General features: G+C 52.4%; 1 protein-coding gene across 12 annotated transcripts in view; it reads left to right on the forward strand.

Moving 5' to 3' along the window:
• Positions 1–26,830, forward strand: part of RALGPS1 (Ral GEF with PH domain and SH3 binding motif 1) — a 300,991-nt gene that overhangs the window by 244,415 nt on the left and 29,746 nt on the right. For all 12 annotated transcript variants that reach the window (XM_018055789.1, XM_018055792.1, XM_018055795.1 and 9 more), the window contains 3 exons: positions 1,930–2,067; positions 4,410–4,503; positions 8,984–9,051. In XM_018055789.1, coding sequence (XP_017911278.1) covers positions 1,930–2,067; positions 4,410–4,503; positions 8,984–9,051 — 300 coding nt within the window. The remainder of the gene's footprint in view (positions 1–1,929; positions 2,068–4,409; positions 4,504–8,983; positions 9,052–26,830) is intronic.

Below are 26,830 nucleotides of genomic sequence, written 5' to 3' on the forward strand. Positions count from 1 at the left end.
AAAGAAAGGAAGTGGAAATACTCCTAGGAGAAGTACTAGCATATGTTTCTGTGATTTAACAGTTTCCCGTAAAAAACGTGTAGCTATTTTAAAAGCAGACGAGTGACTCATGGTATCCAGCAGTCCACTGTGATGGCAGGAAGCGCGTTCTCTGGGGAGGCAGGCTTGGGTTCAGCTCCCACCCCTATCGCTTGCCAGCTGTGTGACCTGGAGCAAGTTACACATGCTCTCTGCACTTCCTTTTCCTCCTCTGTGAAATGGGTTTTATAAAGACAAATGACAGAGTGAGTGTGAAAATCAGCGCAGTGCTGTCCAGCCATGCAGGAAACCCACACCTTGCCTGTTAATTGCCTGGCTAGTTACATTTGTTGTAACTCTTAGTAGTTTAATAGGAAACTTCTAAGGCTATAAATTTTCCTCTGGTTACCACTTTGGTCTAATCTCATAAATTTTGTTACCTAGTGTTCTTACTGTTGTTGCACAGTCTTTGCGTAGACTTTTGATTTCAGATTTCTCATTTTTTCTGTGAGAGTTCCTTACGAGTGTGTGTTTAACAAATGGTTAGAACTTTTCGATATTTATTATTAAATCCTAGATGTAAGGTCAAAGAGAATATAATATGACATTCATTTTTTGGAACTTATTGAGCATTTTTTTTAATAGACTAGCATATAATCAGTGTTTGTAAGCATTGCATGAGTATTTTAAAATAATTGTCTTTTTATTTATATAACACCAAGGTTTTAATTGTTACTTAGATACATTCATATAGAACACATCCATACATATATCTATAGATACATGTATATGTATATTTTTTTGTATGTACATACATATGTGCACACACACACACACATTCTAGAAAAGACACACCAAAAGCCACCTCCACAGTTGTGGCTTTGTTGAATCCACTTCTGATTTTTGGCGCTTTTTTGCTTTGTATTTTTTGGTGCAGTATTGCTTTGTGCATAGAAGATGGTAATCATTAGATCTTCTCAATCGCCCATGCCTTTAATTAATATCAGCCATTCCTCTTTGCCTCGTTCAGTGTTTTCTGCCTTCAGTTCTGCTTTGCATCACTACTCGGGCTTTTCACCGGTGTTATGGGTTTAGGGGCAGTACTCTGGAGGGGGGCTGCTGGAAGGCCATGCCACCCGTTGTCCACGCACACCTCGAGATTCTGAAGTGTGGCCCTCAGCAAGCCAGTCAGCTGCACCACGCTGCACAGCCAGTCCTCTTCCCCCATCTCTGGTTAGTGAGCTTGTCCCGAATTCCCCTTGGGGTGATGCCGTGAGGCTATGCTGAGGCTCCCTACTGGCCTATCACAGCAATGTTTTTACATCACGTGTTATTTTCTTATTAAGCACCCTTAGCAGGAGAATTCTCTGTCTAGCCTTACTTCTTTGTACCAAGGACTATTGCTTTTTTGATTTCTTCTTTTGTTCCTTTATTTCTGATTTGGGGTGTGTGTGTGTGTGTGTGTGTGTGTGTGCACATAAGGAAAGATAGATAAACAAATAGACAAACAGTTAAGTGAATAAATGAAAAGCTGAATTCAAGCAGTGTTCTCATGGGTATGACACCTTAGACCTATTAAACTGCAGTGGTTGATAAAACACAAGTATTCATTCATCCCTTTCATGTCCTGTTATTTTCCAGCTGGGTTACAGGGAATAACCCTTGTTTCTGGAAGAGTGTACAAACCCAAAATGCTAAAATCTTGCCAGCATTCATTTTGGTTGTTTCTCAGATGTTTGATTTACAGTTGAGTAGTTTATGTGGATAGTTAGTAGTCGGGATTGGAATTGAAGTCCAAATCATATTGCAGTTTTCCGTAAGTCACCGTGTACCTTCTAGCAGAGCAGTTCTGTTTTGTGCCGTTCTGATTAATGAACACCTTCCATCATTAAATATCTTCTTTGATTTTAGGCATCTATCTTCTGGATTTAATCTACATAGATTCTGCGTATCCTGCCTCAGGCAGCATCATGGAAAACGAGCAAAGATCCAATCAGATGAACAATATTCTCCGAATAATTGCTGACTTACAAGTTTCCTGCAGCTATGGTTAGTCCCCCTGGTTGGTGGGATTGTGAAATCTTTGGGGTGCAGCACATTATCAGTGAGAAAGTTCTGGAGACCAGGTAGTCCCCGCCCAAGGCTCCTCATTTTGATATCCTGAGCATCAAATGCGTGCTGGGCCCATTGCCAGCATGTTGGTCTTCAAAGACTGCAGACTAGGCGCCACCAGCCCTGTATCACAGGTGGGGAAACCGGGGCTGCACACACTGCGCTCTCCTCTCTAAGGGCACACGCGTAGTCAGTGGCAGAGCCAGGTCTTCCATCCACGAAGAGCTCTGTGGGCAGCTCCTGGGTAGCTCTCCTCCAAGTAGACTCTGGCAGTCAGGCTCCTCTGTCCCGTGGCTCCACCGCGTCCCACGGCGCCGAGTCCTCCACGGAACTCTGCATCCAGCTGGCAGATGCAGAAGAAGAGAGAATCGTATAAGAATGGGACTTCTGGGTCAGACTTGCACATGGCACTCTTTGCGTCTGTCCAGGGGAAGGTAGGAATGCAACGTAGCTGTGGGCCTAGAGGGAAAAGAGCATTGACTCAGTCAACAACTAGCCAGGCTCTGCCACAGGTGACCAGATCCAAAGGGTGTCCCTGATGATGTGCATCTGAGATGGATGGAGGAGATATTGTTGAAGACGCCAATGGGCCAGCCATGTGGACACTGGGGGATGGGCTCAGCTGGAAGTCAGGTACCCAGGTCCTCCAGGAATGGGCCTGAGTGACCTGGGCGCCACATGGCAGAAGTCACAGGGAAGAGGGGAAGGGTGATACAGCTGTGGTAATTTGTCTCCGTGGAACAGAGCTTCACAGGAGGGGAAGGAGTCGAAGTCAGGAAGCAGCAGAACAGGAGGAGAAGAGACCAACCCTACCTCCATCACACGGGGTGGGAGAAGCCAGCTGCCTTCACGTGGGAAGGCCACTGTGGGGGCGGAGCACAAAACCCAAAGGTCCGCTCAGGAGTACCCCTTCAACAAACAGTGCGGGGCAGGGGAGTGGCAGGCCCACACTTGAAGACCAGCTCTCCTGCACAGAGAGCAGGAAGGGGCCTGAATTCCCTGGGCCCTTTCCGCTCCCTGGGGCCTCAGCATTGGTCATGCTGGCCAGCAGAGCAATTATAGGCTCGGCTCCAGGGTCAGAAAGATGCAGCTTCATGTCTCAGCCCTGCTTCTTGAAAAGTCTGTCTCCTCTGAGGCTTTCTCATCAGTGACAACAGGGAGGTGTGTGTGCCAGGCCCTCGCCCCAGCGTTTGATCAGAGCTCAGGAAATGCTCACTCTTACCGCTGTCCTGTGTACCTGTATCTTCCCCCTCATCAGCATTGTGAAGCAGGGGTTCTTATCCCCATTTCAGAGACCAGAACACTGAGGCCCTAGAGAAACTGAATGACCCGCTGAGGATCTCATGGTTACTGGGCAGAGTCATCAGAGGCTCATCTTGGCACCCAGATGCACTGCCAACCCCCCACCCCCACCCCAGGAAAGCAGCGGCCCTTCCCACCCGCTTTTCCGCTCCTCCTCAAGTCCTCCTCCACTGCCTCCACCTCCCTCCTCAACCAGTTCTGTCCCAACCGGTGGAGAATGGCAGAGAGGATCAGGGAGCATGTGGGGACCCCTCAGAAAGAGTGCAGTAACCATGACGGTCTGAGGATCAGCCCAGGACAGAGTCAGACAGCGCAGTGCGGCCGAGGCCACAGGTGACTCGGGTCAAAACTTCTCAGTGGAGTGACCTTGCAAGTTATTGTGGCTTCCTCCTCCGTGCATCTTATTCCTGGAAATGAGGCAGGTGCAAAGGTTGAGGCCAGATGGCTTCTAGAAATCACCCGGGGCAGAGCCTGGCACAGAGCAGGTGTTCAAGCATCGAGGCCCCTCCCCATCTTCTCAGGGTGCAGCAGCCAGGCTCTCAGGCTGTGCCCGAGTCTGGGTTTGGGTTGCTCACCAGGCTGAACAGGATCTATTCATTCTTGTCACACGGAGCCGGTGGGGTGGGTGAGGGAGACTGGTCCAATTATTCCAATGGAAACCTGTTTGAGGGCACACATCTGGCTCTGGTCTGTTCTGGAGGCCATCTTTCCCCACCACACCCCCCACCAAGACCCATCTTTGCTCAGCCAAGGAACCATGGTGACCTTGGGGTGTGGGGTCTGTGGCCCAGCCATCTAGGGGCCATGCCTCGAGGGTCCACTCTGTGCCCAGTGCCCAGGCCAGGCCTGGCCCAAGGGCTCATCACCAACTGTTGAAAGACTGCCTAGATGTCTCAGTCCCTCTCGTGTGGGGCCCAGAGACAGGGAGAGACAAAGACGGGGAGAGACTGAAGCCTCTGGCTCTTCTCCTCCTGCAGACCACCTCACCACCCTGCCCCACGTGCAGAAGTACCTGAAGTCCGTGCGCTACATTGAAGAGCTGCAGAAGTTCGTGGAGGACGACAACTACAAGTGAGTGCCCACCCGCCCCGGCCTCCTGGGCAGCAGCGCCCGCGCCCCGCCCCAGTGCGTGAGTGCTCAGCCTCGGGCCTCAGAGTCCACAGCGGGGCTGCCGAGCGTCTCCTCCCACCCCAGTCGCCCCCCGTCGGCCCCTCTGCACAGAGGACGGTGTTCCGTCAGCTTTGCAGCGTGACTTTTTCCAGTGGGGAGGGTAAAATTGGGGCTGCACAGTGGTGTGTGGTGCAGGCTTCATGCTCCAGGTTCTCACGATGGACTCCCCACTCAGAGCACTGAGCGGAAGTGCAGCTTTCTAGACTCATCTCCGGGCTGCCAAACAGAGTTCTCGAGAGCCTGTTCACGGACGAGGCAGCTCCCTGGGGCCCCCACTTGCTGCTGGACTCTCGCCACCTGGCGCTGGTTTAGGCTCCATCTCCATCCCACGCAGCATGTATAGAATACACCCAGTTCCCATAAAGACCCTGGTGGGCCCTCTGGCCTCATCTCCCCCTCACCTGCTCTGGCTTTCAGTTCTCTCTTCATCTGTGGCAGCTGGAAATTTATCCAGCATTTCTATGTGATTAGGGGGAGAAGGAGGACTTTTCATGTTGAGTCTGTCCACCATACTTTTTTTTTTTTTTCCTGCTGAGTTGTTATTGGAGTATAGTACCTTTACATGTCCCCCATATGGATTGGACATCTTCTTGACTCATTTTGAGCTTGAGGTCAACTCAGAACCTCAGGGCTTCTCACACAGCCTATTATCAAGGCTAGTCTTGGACATCATGTAATTGATCTATTTCCCCCTCTAGACGCCAGCTTTGCATGTGTTCTTTTAAATCTTTTCTTATTGGTTGCTTCCAGTAAAGCATGCATAATCTCTCTGAATCCTGCTCTCCAATATATTGTGTAATCTTTTCCAGTTTTACATTTTAAAATGTGGTCAGCTTGATGATTTGCTCTTCATCTAAGTTGTTGGAAACTGTGGCCACTAGGGACACCTTCAGGTTACCCATTTTTATTCACCAAGACCTTGGGAATGGCTGTTGAAGTAACACCACCCTCACCAGCTCTGCGGTAGTGGATTTCAGCCCTGACAGTGGGCCAGAGATACCTAGGAAGCCTTCTAGCCACCCACGTGTCTTGGATGGGGCCTGGAAATCTGTATTTGTTTCCAAAGCTCCCCACATGGTCCTCCTAATGCTTGACTGTCTTTAGAAATATAGAGGTGATACCTTTAGTTGTTATTGTACAATATTTTGTTAAAATAGAATGTAATACATTTTGATCTGTTATGTAATCATAACAACAGTAGATCAGGGCCAGAGATGACCATTCAAATTATGTTTGCCACAAATTGCTCATTGTCACTTACAAAGCATTTGCTGTTCCTGAAAAGAGTACCCTGGAGTGGGAAATTATTCCCAGTTAGGTTCTGGGATAACATTTTCCATTCGTGTGCCAATAATTTTATTAAAAAGACAGTAGTTTTTCATTAACACTAATATACTTTAAGGAGAAAAATGGTCCATAAATACTTCTGACCGTGAGCTAATCCTTGAACAAGCTGCAAATTGTGAGTAATTACGCCTTCCATTCTGAAGGACAGTGAACACCCCTAGCACTTAATGCCTGGATTTCACAAAGGCCTTTTGTTGTGGTCCAAATGGGCACACCCAGGGAGAAAGGCTGTGTTCTTGTCCCAGGCCCAGACCACTGAGGGGGTCCCTTCCTAGGAGGGCCCTGCATTGGAGTGACAAAGGATGCCCAGGGCTTGTGACTCTGCTGGAGGGACCCACACCCCATGGCCCAATGCACACCCAGCGGCTCGACCCCCACCTCCGAGGACTCAGGCTTCCTCTTACCTTGAAGACACTGTGCCAAGGAGCCCAACCAGTGTTTTGTTTTCCTCAGTCTAACGTCTATTTTACTTTATTTAAGAAAAATTACCCAAATTCCTGCCACTTAAAAAGCATGACTGTTGGCATGAAATGAGCATTATTCTGGGCCTCCTTCTGTGCATAGAAAGTGCATATATACACATGGAGAAGGATGGATAGACAGATGGATGCAAGAATAGAATTTATTGAAATTGGATTATACTGCACTTGCTATTTTTTAATTAAAACAACTTCAATTTTATTTTAACCAGAAAAAGGAACTGAAATAAAGCATAAGGAATTGCTGCTCTTCAGATAAACATTTCTCCACAATAGATATTATTCCCTAAAAGAGCCTTCTAAGATGAACAGAAGAGGTCGGCAAGAACATGACGAGGTTGAAGTCCCTAAGTTCTGTTTTAACTGGATTTCCATGGTGAGCAGGGCCCATTGACTTGGGTCATAAAAGATGAGCTCGTTAGCAAGCTCCACCCGCCTCCTTCACCTCCCCTGCGCCACCTTCGAACTCCTCCTTGGTTATCTCCTTGTTTCTCCAAGTTTGTAACACTCACATCATGTTCAGGAATCATGATTCCTACTCTTTAGGAATCGTTTTAGTTAAACATTTTCAGTTCTTACCACCTGTCACTTCTCCATTCCTGGAGTCTTTATTTTAACTCAGTCCCTTATTTAGCTGGGTTTCATCGTGAAGCAGGTTTGCTCAAGTCCCGCACACCCTGATGCACGTCTTTCGTGCACATCTTTCGTGGAAACATCTGCCTCTAACTTGCTGGGCTCCTTGGTTTCGCTCCCGCAGGACACAGAGAACCTGCTCCACTGCCGTCTGGCGCTGGGTGCTGCTATAGACAAGTCTCAAGCCAGTCTAGATTTTTCCTCTTGTAAGTGACTTGTTTTCTCTACCTCGTGGGAAGAATTCCTTAAAGTTCGAAAGTCTCGCAAGGGGACTGCCTCCTGGTGGAGCTTTCCCTGGAATGGCACATGCTCTTTCTTCATCACAGAGGAATTCTTTTGGTTTCTATCTTCGACCACTTCTTCTGCACCATTTTTTGGCTTTTCTCTCTCCGGCATTCCAGGAATCCATACACTGGATGCTATCTGCCTTTCATGTCCATCAATTTCTTTATAATGGCTGTAATCTCCATCTCTTTCATCCTCAGTCACTGGGGTTGATCTGTTTCTCCTCTGGTATCCTTCAGTCCTCTCGTTTCTACCCTTGGTTTGTTCCCTGGGGTCTCCAGTCTCCCCTTTCATATTTTGTGTTCCCATCTCATTTTTCAGGTTTGGTTCTATACAACCCATAGTCTCAAGCACCTGGAGGGATTTCCCCATGTCCCCTGGGGCTGCCCTCTGGGCCTAGCAATCTGGACAGTGCTCTCTTCCTCCCTCTGTCCCCTTTTTCTGTGAGGATGTTTGAGTTGGCTCCACTGTTTCTTTCCGTCTTGCTCCCATGTGAGAGGCTTCCTCTGGCTAGTCCACAGCTCTGATGGAAGGAGGCGCCGTCTGGTTCTGCTGCGCTGTGTGGGATGGGCTGGTTTTCCTTCCGCTGTGCTGAGAGGCACAGGGGTTCTCAGTCTCTGCCCTCTGTGCGGCCTGGGGGCACGCAAGGCTCCGGCTCCTTGGAGGCAGGGAGCAAGCCATCTGTTCTAGAGAAGGGGACTCTGTTAAAAGGCCTTCATCAGTGTTTCCTCCATCTAATAGGGGGCTGAATCCCATTCCAGAAAGGGATATCCTCAGGTTTCAGATGATGCACCCCCACCCCCGCCGCACCATGGAGCCTTCATTTCCATCAGAGCATCCCCCACGCCGTCCACCCACCACCCCATCCGTGTCTATCTCGAATCTGAAGCCGCTCAGACCCCCTGAGAAGTCCGAGGTCAGGATGGGAGCTGGGCCACGTGATGGCTCTTGTTCAGCTGCACAATCCACTTTTTTTTCCCCTGGCTACAAGTTCTTGAAGTTCGTGCCCCCTCCCTTGTTAAGTAGCAGCTGGGGAGCTCTTTTACTCCTGAGTGTTTGTAATTGTTTATTGGTCTTGCTGGGTGAGGGAAACTCTGACATCCAGCTTCACTCTATCATTTTCAGCCAGAAGTTTCTTAATCGATGCTTTAAAGAAAAATAGTAAAGACTACTATGTCATGCCTCTCTGGAGGCATCTGAGAATGTAGTGTAGTGATTAAACCCCCTGGCTTGGGGTCAGACAGCCCCGATCTCCTGCTTGGCCAATTGTTAGCCCCGCACATCTGGGGAGAGCTGTGTAACCTCGCTGCTCCTCACTTTTTGCATCTACAGAATGGGGATGGTGTTCCTAGTTCATAGTGTTGTCTTGAGCAGGAACACATCTGTGCCCGGCAATGAGGGGCCACGATTACACTATTTACTGTGTCGTCCCTAGCCATCATTTCTTGGTCATGGAAATCCCCTGGGGACTTTGGAAAGCTGTGTCTGTGATCTGGAGCAGACCTCAGGGCACTGCTGGCTCCGTGCCGAATAGCCCTTAGCAGCAGTCCAGTTTCCCAGTTCCCAGCTTGCACACACCCGGTTCCCCCTCTGACAGCCTGGAACCCATCTAATTCTTTGAAAATCTTTGTTTTCAGACTGTCACTCCGAATTGAACCAGGAAGCAGCTCCCCGAGACTAGTCTCTTCCAAGGAAGATCTTGCAGGTATCGTAGCCCCTCGTGTGGGGGCAGACTTGCCAATGGCCCAGACATGGCTGCCAGGGTTGGCCTTGCCTGTGGAGCCAAAGACCAGAGTCCAGTTTGCCAGCTGGCAGCCTCAGTGTCCCTACTCACAGCTGCCTCCCCCCATCCCCCCCACCCCCCACAGCCTGCCCAGGCTTCTGATCACACTGGGTTCCTGTAGGGCACCTCTGGTCTGGGGCTCCCTGGGACAGTCTGAAACCCAACAGAGGCAAGATCAGAGCCCAAGCTGGGGGCCTGCACTCAGTGGAGAAACCTAGGACACTCTCCAGGTCAGCTGGATGCTTGTCATCAGGCCTCCCGCCCAGGCTCGGGGTAACAAGCCCCAGAGGGGTGCACGGGATGCCTGGGGCATTTGGTCCCACCACACACAGAGGGCTCACCTTCCTGGGGCATTGGTTTTATTCCCATATTTGGGATGCACATGGCGTCCCGTGGCAATAAGAGGCCCAGGCTTTGAAGTCAGACTCGAGCTGTGCTGCTTCCAGCTCTGTCACCGTACCTCTCCGATCCTCAGGGGCCTCATCCACAAAGTGGAGGTGGAACCAGCTCTCACCTGGAGGGCTGGGCCACCCACGCTTTTAAAGCACTCTGCCCACGTGTACGTGGTGTCAGCTGCTTCAGAGTTGTCTCTGTGACAGTTTCCTTTTGGTTGTTGTTCAGTCGCTAAGTTGTATCCGACTCTTGCTAGGACTGCTCTCTGCTGCTGTTCCGGGCAGGATCAGATTGCAGGCTGAGGTCCAATTGTACTTCCTCCTCCTGGTTTGAGCTTATGTGACACTCACCTGGGTGCCAGGCCACTGCAGTCTTGGTCAAGCAACTTTACACCCTCTGGGCCTCGGTTTCCTTACCCATAAGAGGGGGATAATAAGCCTCCCATCCCAGAGTCGCTGGAATATCAAAACTGAAATGATACATGCAGGGCATGCAGTGTAGAGTCTGACAGGCGGTGAGTGTTTGGTGAGGAGGTGGCTGTCTCAGGCTGCTGCCTGGTGTCATGACCCCTGCCCCTGACCTGTTGACCTGCTAACCAACCACTCACTCCCCTTTCTGGAGCCAGGCTGGTGCAGCGGTGCTGCTGTGTCAGAACCCTGGGGCCGTAGGAGGCTATGTCACAGCCTCTCACTGGCCCCGTCAGGCAAGGCCTCTGCCCTGACTCCAGGGTTTCCTCCAGGGGCCTTACCTTTCCTAGCCTCTTCCGGCTCCAGTGTGTAGGCTGGACCCTGCCCCTAGCCCACCCCCAGGGTCCCACGATAACTTACCAGAGAGACGGAGATGCTGGCTGATCCACACAGCTTGGGGATGCTGCTGTCTACACCTCAAGAGACAGAGTCCTGGCCTAAACTTGATCCTCACAGGGTTCCAGGAGCCCAATAGGAAACTGTCTCCCATGGTCTCCTCTCACGTCCACTGCCTTCCACACACGGCAGATGACCCACCAGCAGTGACCAGAGAGAAGTTTCTAGCGCTGGTCTCATCTCTGCCTTCTTGTTTTAGAACCTTCTCCAACTTAGTCAGCCGTGTTCCTTCCCGATGCTCACGGTTACCCAACCGTGGGTAGGGGTGGATGGGATCCATCAGAGTGGTGTAGGAATGCTAACCACTCAAGGCTCTTTGTTCCAGAGGGAATCCCAGGGTTCTGGAGCAGAGAGTGGGCTTGGATACAGAGGGTTCTGCCCTTCCGTCTCCCGATCATTCTGAGTAAGAGGTGCCTGCACCCTGTCCGGTTAGCACACCTGAACAGGATGACTGCATCTCAGGCCTTCCCCAGGTGCCATCAGGTCCCCATGGCCCGACGAGCTGGAGGATTTATCTGTCTCCCAGTGCCCCAGGTGGAGACAGGAGCCAGGTACAGAAAACTTAACACTGCTTCTGGGGGCCTCCAGAAGCAGACCACTCCCCAAGCCCTGGGTCAGGAAAGGAGGGGCTCCGTTCACTTTCTGAAAATACGGTGTTATGTCTTTGGCTGCACTGGGTCTTAGTTGTAGCACATGGGATCTTTAGTTGCGGCATGTGGGATCTAGTTCCCTGACCAGGGATCAAACCCGGGCCCCCTGCACCGGGCACGTGGAGACTTAGTCACGGGACCCCTGGGGAAGGGCCTGCATTCACTTTTGAGCCCTGCCTAGGGTGGAAACCGCCACCAGGGCTGGGATCCGGCCCCAGGTCCAGCCTCCTCAAGGTTCAGCCCTACCCTCCTTCCATCCCATCCCCCCTCATCCCCACCTGGCTCCGGGGTTTATTGGCCTTATTGGCCGTGTGAAACCAGAAGCCAGCCAGTTAACTAACCCCCAGCATCAGTCAGAGTCCTGGCAGGAAACAGAATTGCCCCCAGATGACTCACCGGAAGAGGGTTAATGAAGGTGAAATGGGAATAGGAATAAATACTTTACACAAGGACAGCGGGGTCCCCAGCACCTCTAGGCTGAAGGACTTGGGGAAGAAAAACTGTTACCAACTCCAACAAGTGCTGAGTCGCAGAGGACGGGGTCAGCTCTGCAGGAATTGTGGTAGCCAAGGGTAAAGGAGGAGGAAAGGCGCAGCCAGATTGCCCTGCCCTCTCTCCTCCGCCCTCCCACCGTATCTGCAGCTGGAGCCTCCTGTCAGCCAAACCCAGCTGGAAGCCTGGGGTGAGGGAGCCAAGAGATGCCTCTTGGGTCCAGCCTCCCAAGGGCACCAAGCAGGGTGAAGGACTCATCTGAAGGGTCAGACAGAACACCCCGTGTACCCACCGAGCCTTGATTTCTCCATCTGTAAAGTGGGCATAGTAATACCTCCCTCAGAGAGTGGTTGTGAGAATTTATTAAGATCACGTGTGCCTGACACAGAGCACACCTTCATCAACTGTAACTTTATTAGGATGATGTTATTACTGGCAGTGTTATGATTCTGCCTCTGTCGGTGAATCATCACTCGGGTTTGGGGAAATCTTCAGGCCCCCTGTTACACTGGGGAATGGCACATGTGGTTCTGATGCAGACCGCTCTGGTTTGTATCCGAGCACAGCCACACAGCCGTGGACACATTGGCTACTTACTCGCTATGGCCACAGAGTTGAGGTTGAGACAGAGACCCTGAGGTCTGCAAACCTAATCCACTACCTGCTGGTTTCCAGAGCCTGCTGAGACCTTGCATTACACCCTCTTGCAGCTCTCCGTGCTTCAGGGCACTTCCCTTGTGGAAGCTAGACAGCTTTTTGTGCTTCTCTGTCCCGTCTCTGCCTTTCCCAGGCCTGGAATTCCTGGAGCCCCGCATGTGGGGTGCTTGGTCTCTGGGCTCCCAGCTGGGTCTGTGGGCACCTGGTTCTCTGGCTGCCTGCTGACTCCGCACTCCTCCCAGCAAAGTGCTGAGGCCAGCAGACCTTGGTACCCAGGCGCGTCTGCCACTGACTTTCCACAGCTCCAGCCTGGAAGCAGGGTATTAAGGTTTTCATGGACCATCAGAGGGCTCAGAAGTGTCTGGAAGGCTTTAGATGCACTCAGGGATCCTGGCTTCCCAGCCTCGGCTTCCAGACAGCAGAGGGGACCTGCGGGGTCCCTTGCAAGGGGGACAAAGGGCAGCTCCAGGGAGGTCTTCCACATCTGGCAGTTAGATGGGGCTGTGTGGCAAGGGCCTGACCAGACCAGGGACAGGAATGTGCCTCTTGCAGTCCCAGGAATGGGAGGAACGCAGCCTCCCTCGGCTCCTCAGGAGGGAGCTGGGGCTACAGTCCCGGCCTCTTTCCAGCCAGCAGGCACCCCACACCTGCCGAGGAAAGGCCCCAGGAGAGTCTGTTCACTGGAGGCTTCACATGCCAGGGGCCGGCTGTGAGCCAGTCCCCCTGAGGAGCCTGGAGAAGACCTGCCCTCGTGGGCTTCATTCTTGCCTTAGCTGGGGAGGCGGGCAGCAGACAGTGTGAGGAACTGATTGGGGCGGTGAGGGGAACAGCAGCCCCAGGAGGCCAGTATGAGCTGCCTGACCCCGCTCTGTGGCTACACTCGCTCCCCCTCTCAGCTCACCGGCCCTGCCTGGGAGACACAGGCTCTGTGTCGGACGCAGCCCTCCTGTGAGGTCTCTGGGGCCTCGGTTGGTGTCAAGGTGGTCCCCTGAGCTGCAGCTGCACCCTGCATCCCTCCGATGCCCCCACACCCCCCTCTCCACTGCCCAGGGAAGAGCCGTGCCAGCAGCTCCACACCAGCAGATGGACAGACTGTGAGAAAGGAAGTGGAGAAACCTTCCCAGTTTCTAGTCTGGGGAGAAAAAAGGCCAGGAATGCCACGTTTTCCATTTCCCCCCATATGTAATGTTTAGCTTATATAAATGAACTAATATTTTCCTGGAGAGCAAAAATCGTAAAGAACATTGACCCCGAGAGAGGGCAGTTGGTGCTGTGTGTGCCTTGGAACTGGTGAAGACATTTCCAGATCTCGTGAGCCCCGCCTCCGTGTGGCTGAACCAGCTAACAGGTTTTCTCTGAGATTCCTTGGCAGCAAAGCAAGTCCATGGAGAAGCTCAGGCTGGCCGCAGCTTCCTATACCTTCAGGACTGCTCGCCAACACACCTTTCTGTCTTCCTTCTGTTGCCCGGTGGTTAAAAGCCAGGCAGATCTTGGAGTCAGGCCGACCTGAGTGCAGGGCCAGCTCCAGCGCTTCCTAGCTCTGGGACTTTGGGTGATCGGCGTGGTCCCTCTGAGCCTCGGTGTTCTTATTGGTGAAATGGGAAGAGGAATAACTAAATGCTTTGGAGAAGGAAATGGCAACCCACTGCAGTATTCTTGCCTGGAGAATCCCATGGACAGAGGAGTCTGGCCGGCTACAGTCCATGGGGTCGCAAAAGTCGGACGCAGCTTAGCGACTAAAACACCATAGATACCTCATGTAGGCTTACTTCATGGACTGTGGCTGGGCCAGAGAAACCCTTAGACGGTGCCTGGCACACGCTTACCACTCAGGAATGCTCGCTCCTGGCCCTCACAGATGGGCTCTGATGCTGACCAGATGGAGGGGCAGCATGGCATGGCCAATGGAGCACTGGACGAGGGTGCCAGAGGGCCCTCACCTCAGCTCCAGCTCACACTCAGCAGCTGTACCAGGCACTCTGGCCACATAACCCGCCACCCCAGGACCCAGTGGCACAAAGTGGCCATGTTACTACAGGCACAGACTTTCGGGCCAGGAGGCTGGACAGGGCACAGCCAGGGTGGCTTGTCTCTGCTCCATGACAACTAGGGTCTCAGTGGGAAAGACAGGAAGGCTGAGAGGGACTGGATGTTGGGGCTGGAACCGTCGGAACATGCGTGGTGCTGGCTGTCAGCCGGGGTGGAACCCAAAGGTTGCATGGTATTGCCCTCCAAGAGCAGAGGTCCTCAAAGCATCATGCCATCTGCGCGACCGACCTCGGAAATCACTTAACCTCACTTCTGCCATGCTCTGAGGTCAGTTCAGTTCAGTCGCTCAGTCGTGTCCAACTCTAACCCCATGGACTGCAGCACGCCAGGCCTCCCTGTCCATCACCAACACCCGGAGTTCACTCAAACTCATGTCCATCGGGTCAATGATGCCATCCAGCCATCTTATCCTCTGTCATCCTCTTCTCTCACCTTCAATTTCCCAGCATCAGGGTCTTTTCCAGTGAGTCAGCGAAGGTAGCCCAAGTCTTGGAGTTTCAGCTTCAGCATCAGTTCTTTGAGTGAATATTCAGGGCTGATCTCCTTTAGGAGGGACTGGGTGGATCTCCTTGCACAGTCCAAGGGACTCTCAAGAGTCTTCTCCGACACCACAGTTCAGAAGCCTTAATTCTTCAGCGCTCAGCTTTCTTTCTGTCGGTCAAGGCAGTCTCAAAGGCCTTCCAGGCCCAAGGAGAGGGCAGGGAGACTGAGCCCTCAAAGAGAGTGTCAGGATTTGTGGACCTGTGTTAAAACCAACCATACCAGCTGGTTCACAGGTAGGGAAACAGGTTAAGGGTAGTCATAGCTGACACACATTGAGCGAGTACTCTCTGCCAGGCACACTCTAACCCGCCCCATGTGCTTGCTTGGTGAATCTCCACCCGCCCTGAAGGTAGGTGTACCTGCCCTGTAGGCGAAGGCACTGGGCTGCTTGCTCCCCCCATCTCGCGCCTGGAGGAAGGGGCAGAGCCAGTTGCTAAGCCCAGGGGTCTGGACTGGTTGTCGCCTGTACCCAGCACAGGGAAGAAGCAGGATGCACCAGAGGGCCCCGGAGTTCCCTGGGCTCCCCATCATCGCTGCAGTGCAGGAAGCGCCCTGCCCTGGGTGACCACCTTGGCGCACCCATGACGTTGCCACACTGTGAGTGGCGTGCTGTCCCAGCGTGGTCCTCAGAAGGCTGAGTCTGTATAAGAGTAGATTCTAAACATGCTTTGGCATTGCCTCTCCTCCCCTTGCCCTGTCAGGGACCTCCCGCTGTGGCTGTGGAGTGGGGGTGTTGCCATCCCCCATTCTGGACTTCTCTCTACCTGCCTTGGTGGGCTAACCTCAGGCTCTGGTTGCCAAGAATGGCGTGCGCTCAGTGCCGACTCCAGGTGCAGTTTCCTCTCACAGGCACTTTCCTGGGTTTTCCGGCGACCCCACAACCCCTTGACCTGAGCAGATGGAGATCTTTTCCGGGGCGCGGGGCGGGGCACTGCATGGGCCCTCAGTCAGGGCCCACCGCGTTTCTTACTGCTTGAAGTCCTCTACAGCCCTCAGCTCCACTCACAGGGACCACCTTGGTCCATGAGAGGCCACACCTGTCCTGGTCCGGGTGAATCTGTGAGTGTAGCTAACCCTGGTGTGGCCACAGCCATGTGGACTCTAGGCCTGAGGGAGGCACTCAGAGTCCCCAGGTCTCCCAGCTGCTGGAGACATATAGCAAGTTCCTTGAGTGGCCTGGAGACCCCTCACTGTGGTTGAGAAGAGTGAGAGAGCACCCCCATGGGTGAGGGCAGTGACCCCCCTCTTTCTGCCCTCATATTCTCAGAGTGGGTAGAGGACCCTAGGTGAGGGACTCAAGGGACAGGGAACCAGTTTTTGCTGGCTCCCTCTGGAGTTCACGTTTGCTCTGTCCTTGCAGTCTCCCACCCGAGTAGCCCCTTAAGGACAAGGCCAAGCAGAGGAACCAAGACTCAAAGCTGCTGCCCTGCTGCAGCTGGGACCTTGGGCCTCTGGCTGCGAGAAGAAAGCGTCCAGGCCTCACTGCAGTTGAAAGGTGATCGGATGTCATATTTCAGAAGGAAATGAACCGGGGCAAACCGAGCGACATGTGAGATAGAGCCTGGCTCGCAGTAAGGACCCATAAGAGTTGCATGTATGAGAAACAAAGAACACGTGTGAACGTGAAAGTCACCGGCTCCCAGGCTCCACCAGGAACCCTGGCCAGAGAAAGCTTTCAACACAAACAGGCTTTCCTCTGCAGAGGGGTCCCCAGGGCCCAGAGCGCTCTGGCAGACCTGATGAGAGCCCCAGTGTGGGAACAAAATGAAATGGAGAATGAATGAATTGATACGGAACCCCTTGCAGTTGGGAGGGATGTGGGCCCCGCGCCCCGGACACTCAGGCTGGTGCTCTCGAAGCTCCAGATCGCGGCAGTGGTGATCCTGGCCTCCAGGGATGATGCGCAGGCTCAGAGCCCGAGGAGAATGGACCCCGGCTCCCCGCTCAGCCCGGGGCCATGGCTGGATGGAACGCGAGTCTTATGACTCCAGATTGAGTCGTTTCCCTCCGACACAGCTGCCTCCCATTAATCTCCGATGTGCGAGACTTGGAGCGTAGCCCGTGAGCGGCGGCTGGGCTGCCAGGTTGCTTGAATCGGGCAGCGCTAACCCGGGGCAGGACCGCTCAGATGCCACCGGGACCCGTGGGAACGAGGCTCCCCGATCCGGGTGCGTGTCCTCCTCAGCAGAGCTGTGGGCTCCATGCTGGTGCTTTCGGCCCACGCTGCTGGCGCTCCAGCTGCCCACCCAGCCCTGTGCTGGGCACGGGGACATGGTCCCTGCCTCCTGTGGTGGGGGGTGGGGAAGGACAGTCAGCAGGAAATCACACACAACTACTTAGCTTCAGATGAACGGGTGCCATGAAGGCCGGGCGTGGGTCACGTGCACCCAGAACGATGGGGTGTCACCCTCTTTGTGAGAACTCCCACCCTCGGGCCGTGAATTCTGCACCACACCGGGCCCTGTATCTCAGTGAGGGTCTAATTTAACCCCTGAGGATGGGAGGGGCCTCCAGTTCTTTCCCTCCATTTCTTTCTCTTCCAAGAGAAACATACAGAAGGAACAGGAGGCACTGGGGACATTTCAGACCTGTCTCCTGTGACCCCCGTGGGTGGGCAGAAGAGGCCCGTGGCCCCCGCAGTGTCCTGGTGCTGGCTGCCGGGCCAAGGCCACCTCTGAGAAGAGAAAGTGACGGCTGAGACGGAGGCTGCCGAGGTCAGAGTAGTGTGTGGCTTCTGAGCCGCTTTCCTTTAGAATTACAAACGGAGCACAGGGCCACTGTTGCCCACCGCTCACCAGCCCCTCGCCCCAGCAAGCTCCGTAACCCTTCTGACTGCAGGTGCCACAACGTAACATTGAGGTGCCGCCATCAGGGCCGGCGAGGCAGTGTTACTTTGACGCTGACATCAGTTCCTCTGTCCAAAAGATTTAGCACAGTCTCTGGCCCCTGGTAGATTCTCAGTGAGTGTCACCCATTACCATCACCAGCCCTGGCACAGTTGTGATAGTTATCCAATTGATGTAGTTCCTGCCATTACCGTATTTCTTTATTTTTTCTTACCAAAGGAGGTGTCTTTCCTGGGTGTAATTATCCGGATGCTTGTCTCTGTCCCCGCTTGACTGACTCCGTGAAGGCAGAGCGTCAGCTCTCTAATTCAGAGTGCCTGGGCCGCACCCGCCGGCTGTTGTTAGGAAGGAGAGAGGCCAGTGCTCTCTCCTTTTCCTCCTCACCAGGGTACTGCCAGGCCGGCTTAGTGCCCCTGTCTTGCAGATGTAAAATTCATGCTCAGAGGCACAAGGTAACTCGCCCAAAGTCGCTCAGCCGGGAGGTGGCAGGTACCAGTGGGAGTGCAGGCCTGTCTGCCTTTGGGTCCCACGTTCTTTGCTGTCGCCATTCATCATCCTTCCTGCCCACTCCAGAGCCATTGTTAGAAGGCTCTGTGCTCTTTTCTCTTCCAATCAGTGAGTGGTCTGCTGGGCAGCATGTTGGTTTCTTGAGAGAAGTGTAATGAAAACCAGATTTTGTTCATGATATCTTGCTCCCCAATGACTGTCAGTTCTCATATGTTCCAATAAAACTGCTAAAGAAACAGCCACTTAAAGATTATTCATGGAAAAATTATGCTGAGGAAAAATAGAGCAATCCTCTGAGATAGTCAAGCCGCGTGGTCAGTTTTTCCAGCTGCTTGTGCCATATCGGGCCGGGCAGTGGGGACCGCACTCTGCTAGGGCAGGCCAGAGCCCCAGCCCATTATCACTGCCCCCGCCCCTGCCCCAAGGACACGGAGGAACAAACTTGTCAGCACCCAGCTCCGAACCGGTCCCAGAAGACACGTGTCCCGGGTGCTGTCACATGGCACGCCCCGCCTCCCTCCCCCCACCGCCCGCCAGGCCTGGTGGGGCTGGCACGTGAGGCCTTTCAGTAGCACTTACTGGAAGAGAGGTCACCCCCCCACCCACCCCAGGTCCCAGCTGAATGGAAATTCTTCTGCTTCAGCGTCAAAGTCCTGCTGTTGGTCCGCAGTGCAGGGATGGGAGTGACAGAGACCCGGGGCACTGAGAGCAGCATCAGCTTTGACCCTGGGCCCAGGGGGATCACAGCCCCCCACTTTACCCCAGCGGAGTTCAGGGGCATCTGAGGCCAGGCCTGCCTCCCATCCAAAGCAGCCAGAAGGGGGTGGATCCGTGCCTGGGCCTGGAGGGAGAGTCAGGAGCTGAGTGGAAGCGTCCAGAGGCTCGGGACAGCCTGACTGGGGTCGAAGCCAGGGCGCAGGAACCTCTGGGAAACAAGTGGGGAAGGGAGTGGGTGAGGAGAGAGCCGAGGCCAGGGAGGTTCCCAGAAGAGCCTTGGAGTGTCCACTTCTCACTGCACACGCGGCTGGTTCAAGGAGCAAACCCAGCTCCCCTCGGCCACATGACCTGGAGGCGGGGAGGTCTCCACAGGACGGCTGTAGGAGTACTAACGGCTCGGGAGTCATTGGACTCAGCAATGGAGGTGTTAGTCCCTCTCACCTTCCCTTCCTCCGGAACAGCAGTTGGACGTTTATCTATCACACGTTTCCTTCAAGAAGTGCCTTCTGCTTAGATCAGATCACCTCGAATGTGTTGCCGTGTTCCTCCTTCCTCAGGTTTCCCCTAATGCCTGACTTCTGAACTAACTGCTTGAGCTCCTTCCCCACCATGGGCCACCCCCCACCCCCTTCCCCTGGTTCCCAGAGAGTGGCGCAGGGCCCAGGTCCTGCTCACGGGCTCTCTCACCTGCAGAGCGGGCCGCCTCCGAGTACCCACCTTCTGGGTGGCAGCACCACACACAGCCAGAGACCAGGCCCGCGGAGCTCAATTATCACTGTTATTAATGCTAGGAGACCACTGGTTCCAACCACGGGGAGGAGCCAGGCGAGATGACCTTTACGAAATACTTACTGAGCCCAGGATGGGAGCCAGAGTGACTCAGGCATCGAGACTGTGATCCTGCGTACAGGCAGCTGATAAACAAGCCGCATTCCACCCTCCGCACGGATTCACTTATTGAGCAATACGTACAAAACAGAAGCAAAGCCGGGTGCTTCCACGCTGCCCTTCCTCCCCGCGGCAGCTACACGGGACAGAACTTGCTTTCATCCCTGTGCTTTGAGCAGAAGTTCTTCACGGGGTACCCATCAGAATCACCCGAAGAGCAGCACCCCTGACCCATCTGAGATCAGCAGAACTAGACCCTCCTGGGTTGGGCCCAGGAAACTCCGTTTCTCACACACCCTCCAGATGCTTCTGATACAGACATGCCCTGGTTAAGAATGACAGTCTCAGAGAAGCTGACGGCGATGTGGAACCCCTCACAGGAAAGTGCAGGCGTACACAAAGCTTAGCCGCAGTCCTTGCTGGCTCCCATGGACCCTCCCAGGGTTGGCGAAGTCCAGGCCACAACTCTCTGACGTCAGCGTCATGGGTTGGTCTGTCGGAGCCCCAGTTCTTGAGATGATGCCACATGCAGGCTGGAATTGGGACCTCAGACAGCGCCCCCTCTTCTTATCAAATTAGGTCTTTTGGATCCCTCTGCTCGGCCCGAGCCTGAGCTCTCTGTCTCAGTGGAGGAGGGTTTTACTCCCATTCAGGTCTGAGTGGGCAAATGACAGAACAGAAGCTGAAATCAACACATCAGAAGCTTTATTCAGTGGCCAAAGAATGGAGAAAAGGGAACTAAATTAACAGAGTAAAGACAAAAGGATGAGCAGTGAGGCTGATAATGGGGAGGCAGATGCCTTAGTCTACCGGGGGGAGGGATGGGGCTTTTTCAAGGGAGTAGAGTGCCACCCCCCTTCTATTCTTTGGTCCTTAATGTCCAGCCTTGGCCACCAGTGGATGTGTCATTTAATATGCTAATGTAGTCCGATGGAGGTACAAGGAGACTCAGAGTCTGTTGGAAATCACATTCATTGCCATCTTGGGCCCAGCTGGTTCCATCTGGTTTTTTCTTTGTGTGTGTGTGCGGTTTCCTTTCCTATCTCTGGACCCTTTAACTTAAAGATTTATAGCCAATCCTGCTAGAGGTGGGAGAGTTGAGAAATTTTAAGCAAGGACACTTCTGCTAACAGTGGAGGTTGATGGGTTTTGTTTTCTTAATTTTATTTATTTGACTTTGCTAGGTCTTCTTTGGGGCACGTGGGGTCTAGTTCCCCAGCCAGGGATAGAACTCAGACCCTCTGCATTGGGAGCATGGAGTTTTAGCTCTCAGGAAGTCCTGGTTGATGGGTTCTGAGCAAAGACCCGGAGCATCTCTGACAGCACTATCTCCTGCCACCTAGCCAGGTGGCCCAGGCAACCAGGCAGAAGGGAGCCCACTGACCAAGGCCCCATCGTACAGCCCCCAGTCCCTGGCACAGGGTGGGGAAGGATAGTCCTGGATTCTAGCACAGCCCCTAGCACAGCACCTGGTACCGAGAAAGTGTCCACTCATTTTTCAAAGTTCATTTTAGATCATGAAACCTTTCTGCAAAGAGAATATCTATGGTACCTCCTACCCATATTTAACAGAAGTGAACATTTTGCCATATTTGCTTTATATCTCCTAAATTGTTTACAGATAGATTACACCCCATCCTTTCCCTTTCTTCCGTATGGAGGTATCTACTGTCCCCATACCATTTTGTGTTTTTCCTGTGTGGATTTTTGTATTTTACTACGTGTATACCTATATATGGGCTTCCCAGATAGCGCTAGTGGTAAAGAACCCGCCTGCCAATGCAGGAGACGTAAGAGGCGCGAGTTCATTCCCTGGGTTGGGAAGATCCCCCAGAGGATGGCATGGCAACCCACTCCAGTAGTCTTGCCTGGAGAATCCCCGTGGACAGAGGAGTCTGGGGCTCTATAGCCCATAGGGTCCCACAGAGTTGGACATGACTGAAGCAACTTAGCATGCGCACATACATACAAAAATGTATGCTAGTTTTTAAAAATATTACACAAGTGGCATCGTGCCATTCACCTAGACATTCGTCTGCAACTCGCTCTGCCTGCTGACCGTATGTTTCTGGCATATGCGATGTATCCATGTGGATACCTGCAGATCCAATTTCTTCCTTTCTTCCTGCTCTGCAGAATTTGTTGAATGAATGCACTGCAGCTCCCTTATCCATTTCTCTAACCGAGGGGCATGCAGGTTGTTTCCACTTGGAACGTCCTTGGAAAGGAAATGTGTCCCCCTTGTGCAAGGATGCACGTTTCCTGAAGGCAGACATCCAGAATTGAAATCCTGGGTCATGGTGATGCCATGAAGGCACCTTCACTCAGCATTGCTAATTGCTTTTCAAGTATTTGACACGAAAATGAGCCCTTAATTAGCATTCACACTTGATATTGTCAGGCTAATCTTTTTTTTTTTACAATCTAGTGAGTTGAAAATGTATCTCAGTTTTACTATAATTTGCATTCCCATGATTACCAGTGAGGTTAAGACATCTTTCCGTATAGTTATTGGTCATTGAGGCCATTTCCTCTTTTGTGAATTTCCGATTTGTTTCCTTTGTCCATTTTCTTGGGGCGTAGTTTGTCTCTTTCCTACTGGTATTTGAAGTTCTGTATAAATCGGAACTTTGATGGTGATGTGGATGACACATTCCTTCTCTCAGACTACACCTTGCCATCTAATGTTGCTTTTCCTGTCTTTTGTTTATTGGCTTGATTTGGTACAGAAATGTTTAACCAAATTTTTTCATTTTTTAAAATTTATTTTTTAATTGGAGGAAAATTGCTTTACAATGTTGTGTTGCTGCCAAACAACAGCACAAATCAGCCATGACTACACATATATCCCCTTCCTCTTGAGCCTCTCTCCCCTCATTTTTTTTTTCCTTGAAGTTTTATGCCTTTTGTTTCTTTCCTTTCCCCAAGGTCATAAGGATTGTCTCCTTTTTCTTTCCAGTAGTTTTGCATTTTCATATATATATATATCATTAATCCACTTGCATAGTGTAAGGTAGGAGGACTCAATAATTTCATCTTTCTCCACATGGAACCTAATGGTTCTAGACCCATGTACTGAAAAGACCCTGTCTTCCCTTTAGCTTGTAATGCCACCACCACCATGAAGAAGTCTAGACTCTCACTTGTTATTCACTGAACGGTTTCTCTGTCCATGCACCGACACTAGACTGTTTGAGTTACTTTTGTCTTACGTTTTGGTCTGATAACTGGTAGGACAAGTCCTGCGCTGTTCTTCTCAAAATTTGTTGTGACTACTTTGTCCCTTTCTTCTTCTTCAGAATTTTAAGATCAGCTGAAATGACCAAGTATAATAGGATTTGAGCACCATGCCCCTGACAGTTTCAGGCTTTTCACTCATCAGACTTTCATGAATCTGTATGATGGTTGGATCTGAGAAGTTCAGACTGGCTACAGTGGCAGCCCACTCCAGTACTCTTGCCTGGAGAATCCCACGGACGGAGGAGCCTGGTGGGCTGCAGTCCATGGGGTTGCTGAGAGTTGGACACGACTGAGCGACTTCACTTTCACTTTTCACTTTCATGCATTGGAGAAGGAAATGGCAACCCACTCCAGTGTTCTTGCCTGGAGAATCCCAGGGACAGGGGAGCCTGGTGGGCTGCCGTCTCTGGGGTCGCACAGAGTCGGACACGACTGAAGCAACTTAGCAGCAGCAGCAGCAGACTGGCTGCAGGAAGAAGAGAAAGTGTGGTAACTCAGACTAGTCAGGGACAAGAGAGATGGACAGGGAGGGGGTGTACAAAACCTAGGGGTCTTGGCGATTGTGTGTGCCGAGTAAGAAGAGATGGTGGAACAGTGAGAGACTTTATTTTGGGGGTCTCCAAAATCACTGCAGATGGTAACTACAGCCATGAAATTAAAAGATGCTTGCTCCTTGGAAGAAAAGTTATGACTAACCTAGACAGCATATCAAAGAGCAGAGACATTACTTTACCAACAAAGGTCCCTCTAGTCAAAGCTATGGTTTTTCCAGTAGTCATGTATGGATGTGAGAGTTGAACTATAAAGAAAGCTGAGCACTGAAGAATTGATGCTTTTAAACTGTGGTGTTGGAGAAGACTCTTGAGAGTCCCTTGGACTGCAAGGAGATCCTACCAGTCTGTCCTAAAGGAGGTCAGTCCTGAATATTCATTGGAAGGACTGATGCTGAAGCTGAAATTCCAATACTTTGGCCACTTGATGCGAAGAACCAACTCATTTGAAAGGACCCTGATGCTGGGAAAGATTGAAGTCAGGAGGAGAAGGGGGTGACAGAGGATAAGATGTTTGGATGGCATCACCAAAGCGATGGACAAGAGTTGGAGTAAGCGCCAGGAGTTGGTGATGGACAGGGAAGCCTGGCATGGTGCAGTCCATGGGATTGCAAAGAGTCGGACACAACTGAGTGACTGAACTGAACTGAGTAAGAAGAGAAAAGGCAAGTCACAGTCTTGGGGAAGCCAAGATGACTGCTCCTTCCAGGCCAGGTGACTGAGTGGCCAGCAGGGCCTCCAGCCAAGGCTGGAAATACAGAAAGAGGGTTCAAGTTCAACCTTGGCTGAACTTAAGATATCTTGGAGAAGATTCTTGAGAGTCCCTTGGACTGCAAGGAGATCCAACCAGTCCATTCTAAAGGAGATCAGTCCTGGGTGTTCTTTGGAAGGAATGATGCTAAAGCTGAAACTCCAATACTTTGGCCACCTCATGCGAAGAGTTGACTCATTGGAAAAGACCCTGATGCTGGGAGGGATTGGGGGCAGGAGGAGAAGGGGACGACAGAGGATGAGATGGCTGGATGGCATCACCCACTCGATGGACATGAGTTTGAGTAAACTCCGGCAGTTGGTGATGGACAGGGAGGCCTGGCGTGCTGCGATTCGTGGGGTCGCAAAGAGTCGGACATGACTGAGCGACTGAACTGAACTGAGGAAAGTTCAGATGAAGGGATCAAGCCAACAGAAGAAAATGCAGGTCTCAGGCTCAAAAGAAAAAAGAGGTTGGCTGGAGACTTCCCTGATGGTCCAGTGGCTAAGACTCCTCGGGCTCACCATTCAGGGTTTGACCCCTGGTCAGGGAACTAACTTCCACATGCTTGCAACTAAAGATCCTACACGCCACAGTGAAAACCCAGTGCAGCCAAGTAACTAAATAAATATTTAAAAAATAAGTAACTGTTGTGCATATCCATAAGCTCCCTTGCTCTTTAATACAAACAACAACAACAAAAAAGGATGGCAGTAAAGGTTTAAGAGTCATCAGCCAACCTGCTGAGTTAAATCAGAACCAGGAGCCAAAGAGGGAGGCTTGTGTAGACAATACCAGCCACTGGGGGATAAGGAACCCATGGAGGAGGCTTAGTGACAGCAATCGAAGAGGCTCAGGGAGAAGCAGGCGTGAGTGACATCACAGGCACCCAGGAAGCAGAGGCTTACGAGGAGCAATCACCTGTATCAGCCGCCAAGGGCACTGGTGAGGAAGCCAATGAATGCTCGACGATTTGGCCTAAAGGAGGTCAATGGAAATGTCATTAGGAAATAGAAACCAGATTTAGTGACTTGAAGAGTGAGTGAGGGGGCGGCAGCAGAGTAGGGAGCAGGATGGTTTTTGAGGAAGTGTGGCGCCTGGGAGGAGAGCCGGGCCAGGGAACCTTCTTTGGCAGAAGGTGAGAAACTAAGAGTTTCTTAGCATAAACTGGGGAATGGACCAAGCAGGAGAAGGGGAAGCGGTGCAGTGGACTCTCGGAGGGAGCAGAAGGTTGGGGCGGAGGTCCCTGTTCCCCGGGGGCCTGGCAGGAAGCCTGGTGTCACCAGAGGTGCAACCAAACCCAACAGGCACAGTGTTCTCTTGGCAGGAGAGTGGCAGCATTCTGGAGAGGGTCTGATAGCTGTGCAGGCGCTGAAGGAGGGGTCGACGCCTGGAAATAGTTGTTGAAGGGAACAGCGGAGACCTAGTGCAGGGCTTGGTGGTGGGGCCTCAGGGAAGTGACGGAGAGGATGTGGGGGTCAGGGAGTGGGATGTGGAGGAGGCACAGAGGGGTGGGACGGTCTCCGGGAGTGGGAGTTCAGAGCCCGAGATTTTCGTGAGTTCTTTGCCTCGGGAACCCTCCAAAGTGCCAGAAGCTGGACTTCCCATAGTGGACAGGCTGGGGACAAGGGTCGTTGGTTTGGATGCCAAAATAAGAATGAGCCAAGCATGCTGGAGGACCCAGGGACCCTCAGGCCACTAGTGGGTCTGCAGCATCTTGTGGGGGAGGATCGGGAGCCCTGGGCGGACCTCTGGCCTCACAGGCCCTCCAGGATGTTCCCCAGCACGGCCAGGCAGTAACCCCCTGGTTTGCCCCACAGTCAGTGTGCTCTGCAGGAAGTAACCGAGCCCCTTTGCAGAAACCCTGGCTCTCAGCTATCATCTGGGGTCACCTCCCTTTGACATAGGTTGGGACCTGGGGCTCTTTACTGCAGTGTTTGCACCTGGACAAACATCTCCTGAGCGGCAGATACAAAGACACTATGAGGAACTAAAACTAACTGCAGGCATATGCAGTTGGGGCAAATTTCAAACAATAAGGTACAAAAGGGCCAAAATCCAGCCGCCACTTCTGAGGTGCCTGGAGCCGGGTGCTGCGCGTGATCCCTCCGTGCAGCACCACCAGGGGGCGGGCAGACCACCTAGGCTGCCCCTCTGGCCTGACCCACTGATCTGCACCTGCCCTTACCCCAGTTAAGGAACCAGATCGCCTCCCCACGGGGAGCAGGCAAGGGAACCTGTTATTTGTTTTCGCTCCCTTGTGAGTCTGATTAAAGCCTTGCCTGAATTCCTCGTCTAACCTCTTATCTGTTTCTGTTGATTCGAGTCCAAGAACCCAGCTTGGTAACACCTGAAGACCTCCCTTCCCAAATCACAACCGCAGAAACTAAAGAGACAACAGTGGTCTAGACCGCGCCCCAAAGAAAATAGCTGTGAATGTGGCTCAGTGGGTTTTGTGACCCCAACCCCCTGGCTTTCATGACCTTGCATTGGCCCCATGACTGGGGCTGAAGAGGACAGGGTAACATAATCATAATAAAACCAGAGTGAGCAC

This window comes from Capra hircus, chromosome 11 (assembly GCF_001704415.2).
Source record: "Capra hircus breed San Clemente chromosome 11, ASM170441v1, whole genome shotgun sequence".
Classification (NCBI taxonomy): Eukaryota; Metazoa; Chordata; class Mammalia; order Artiodactyla; family Bovidae; genus Capra; species Capra hircus.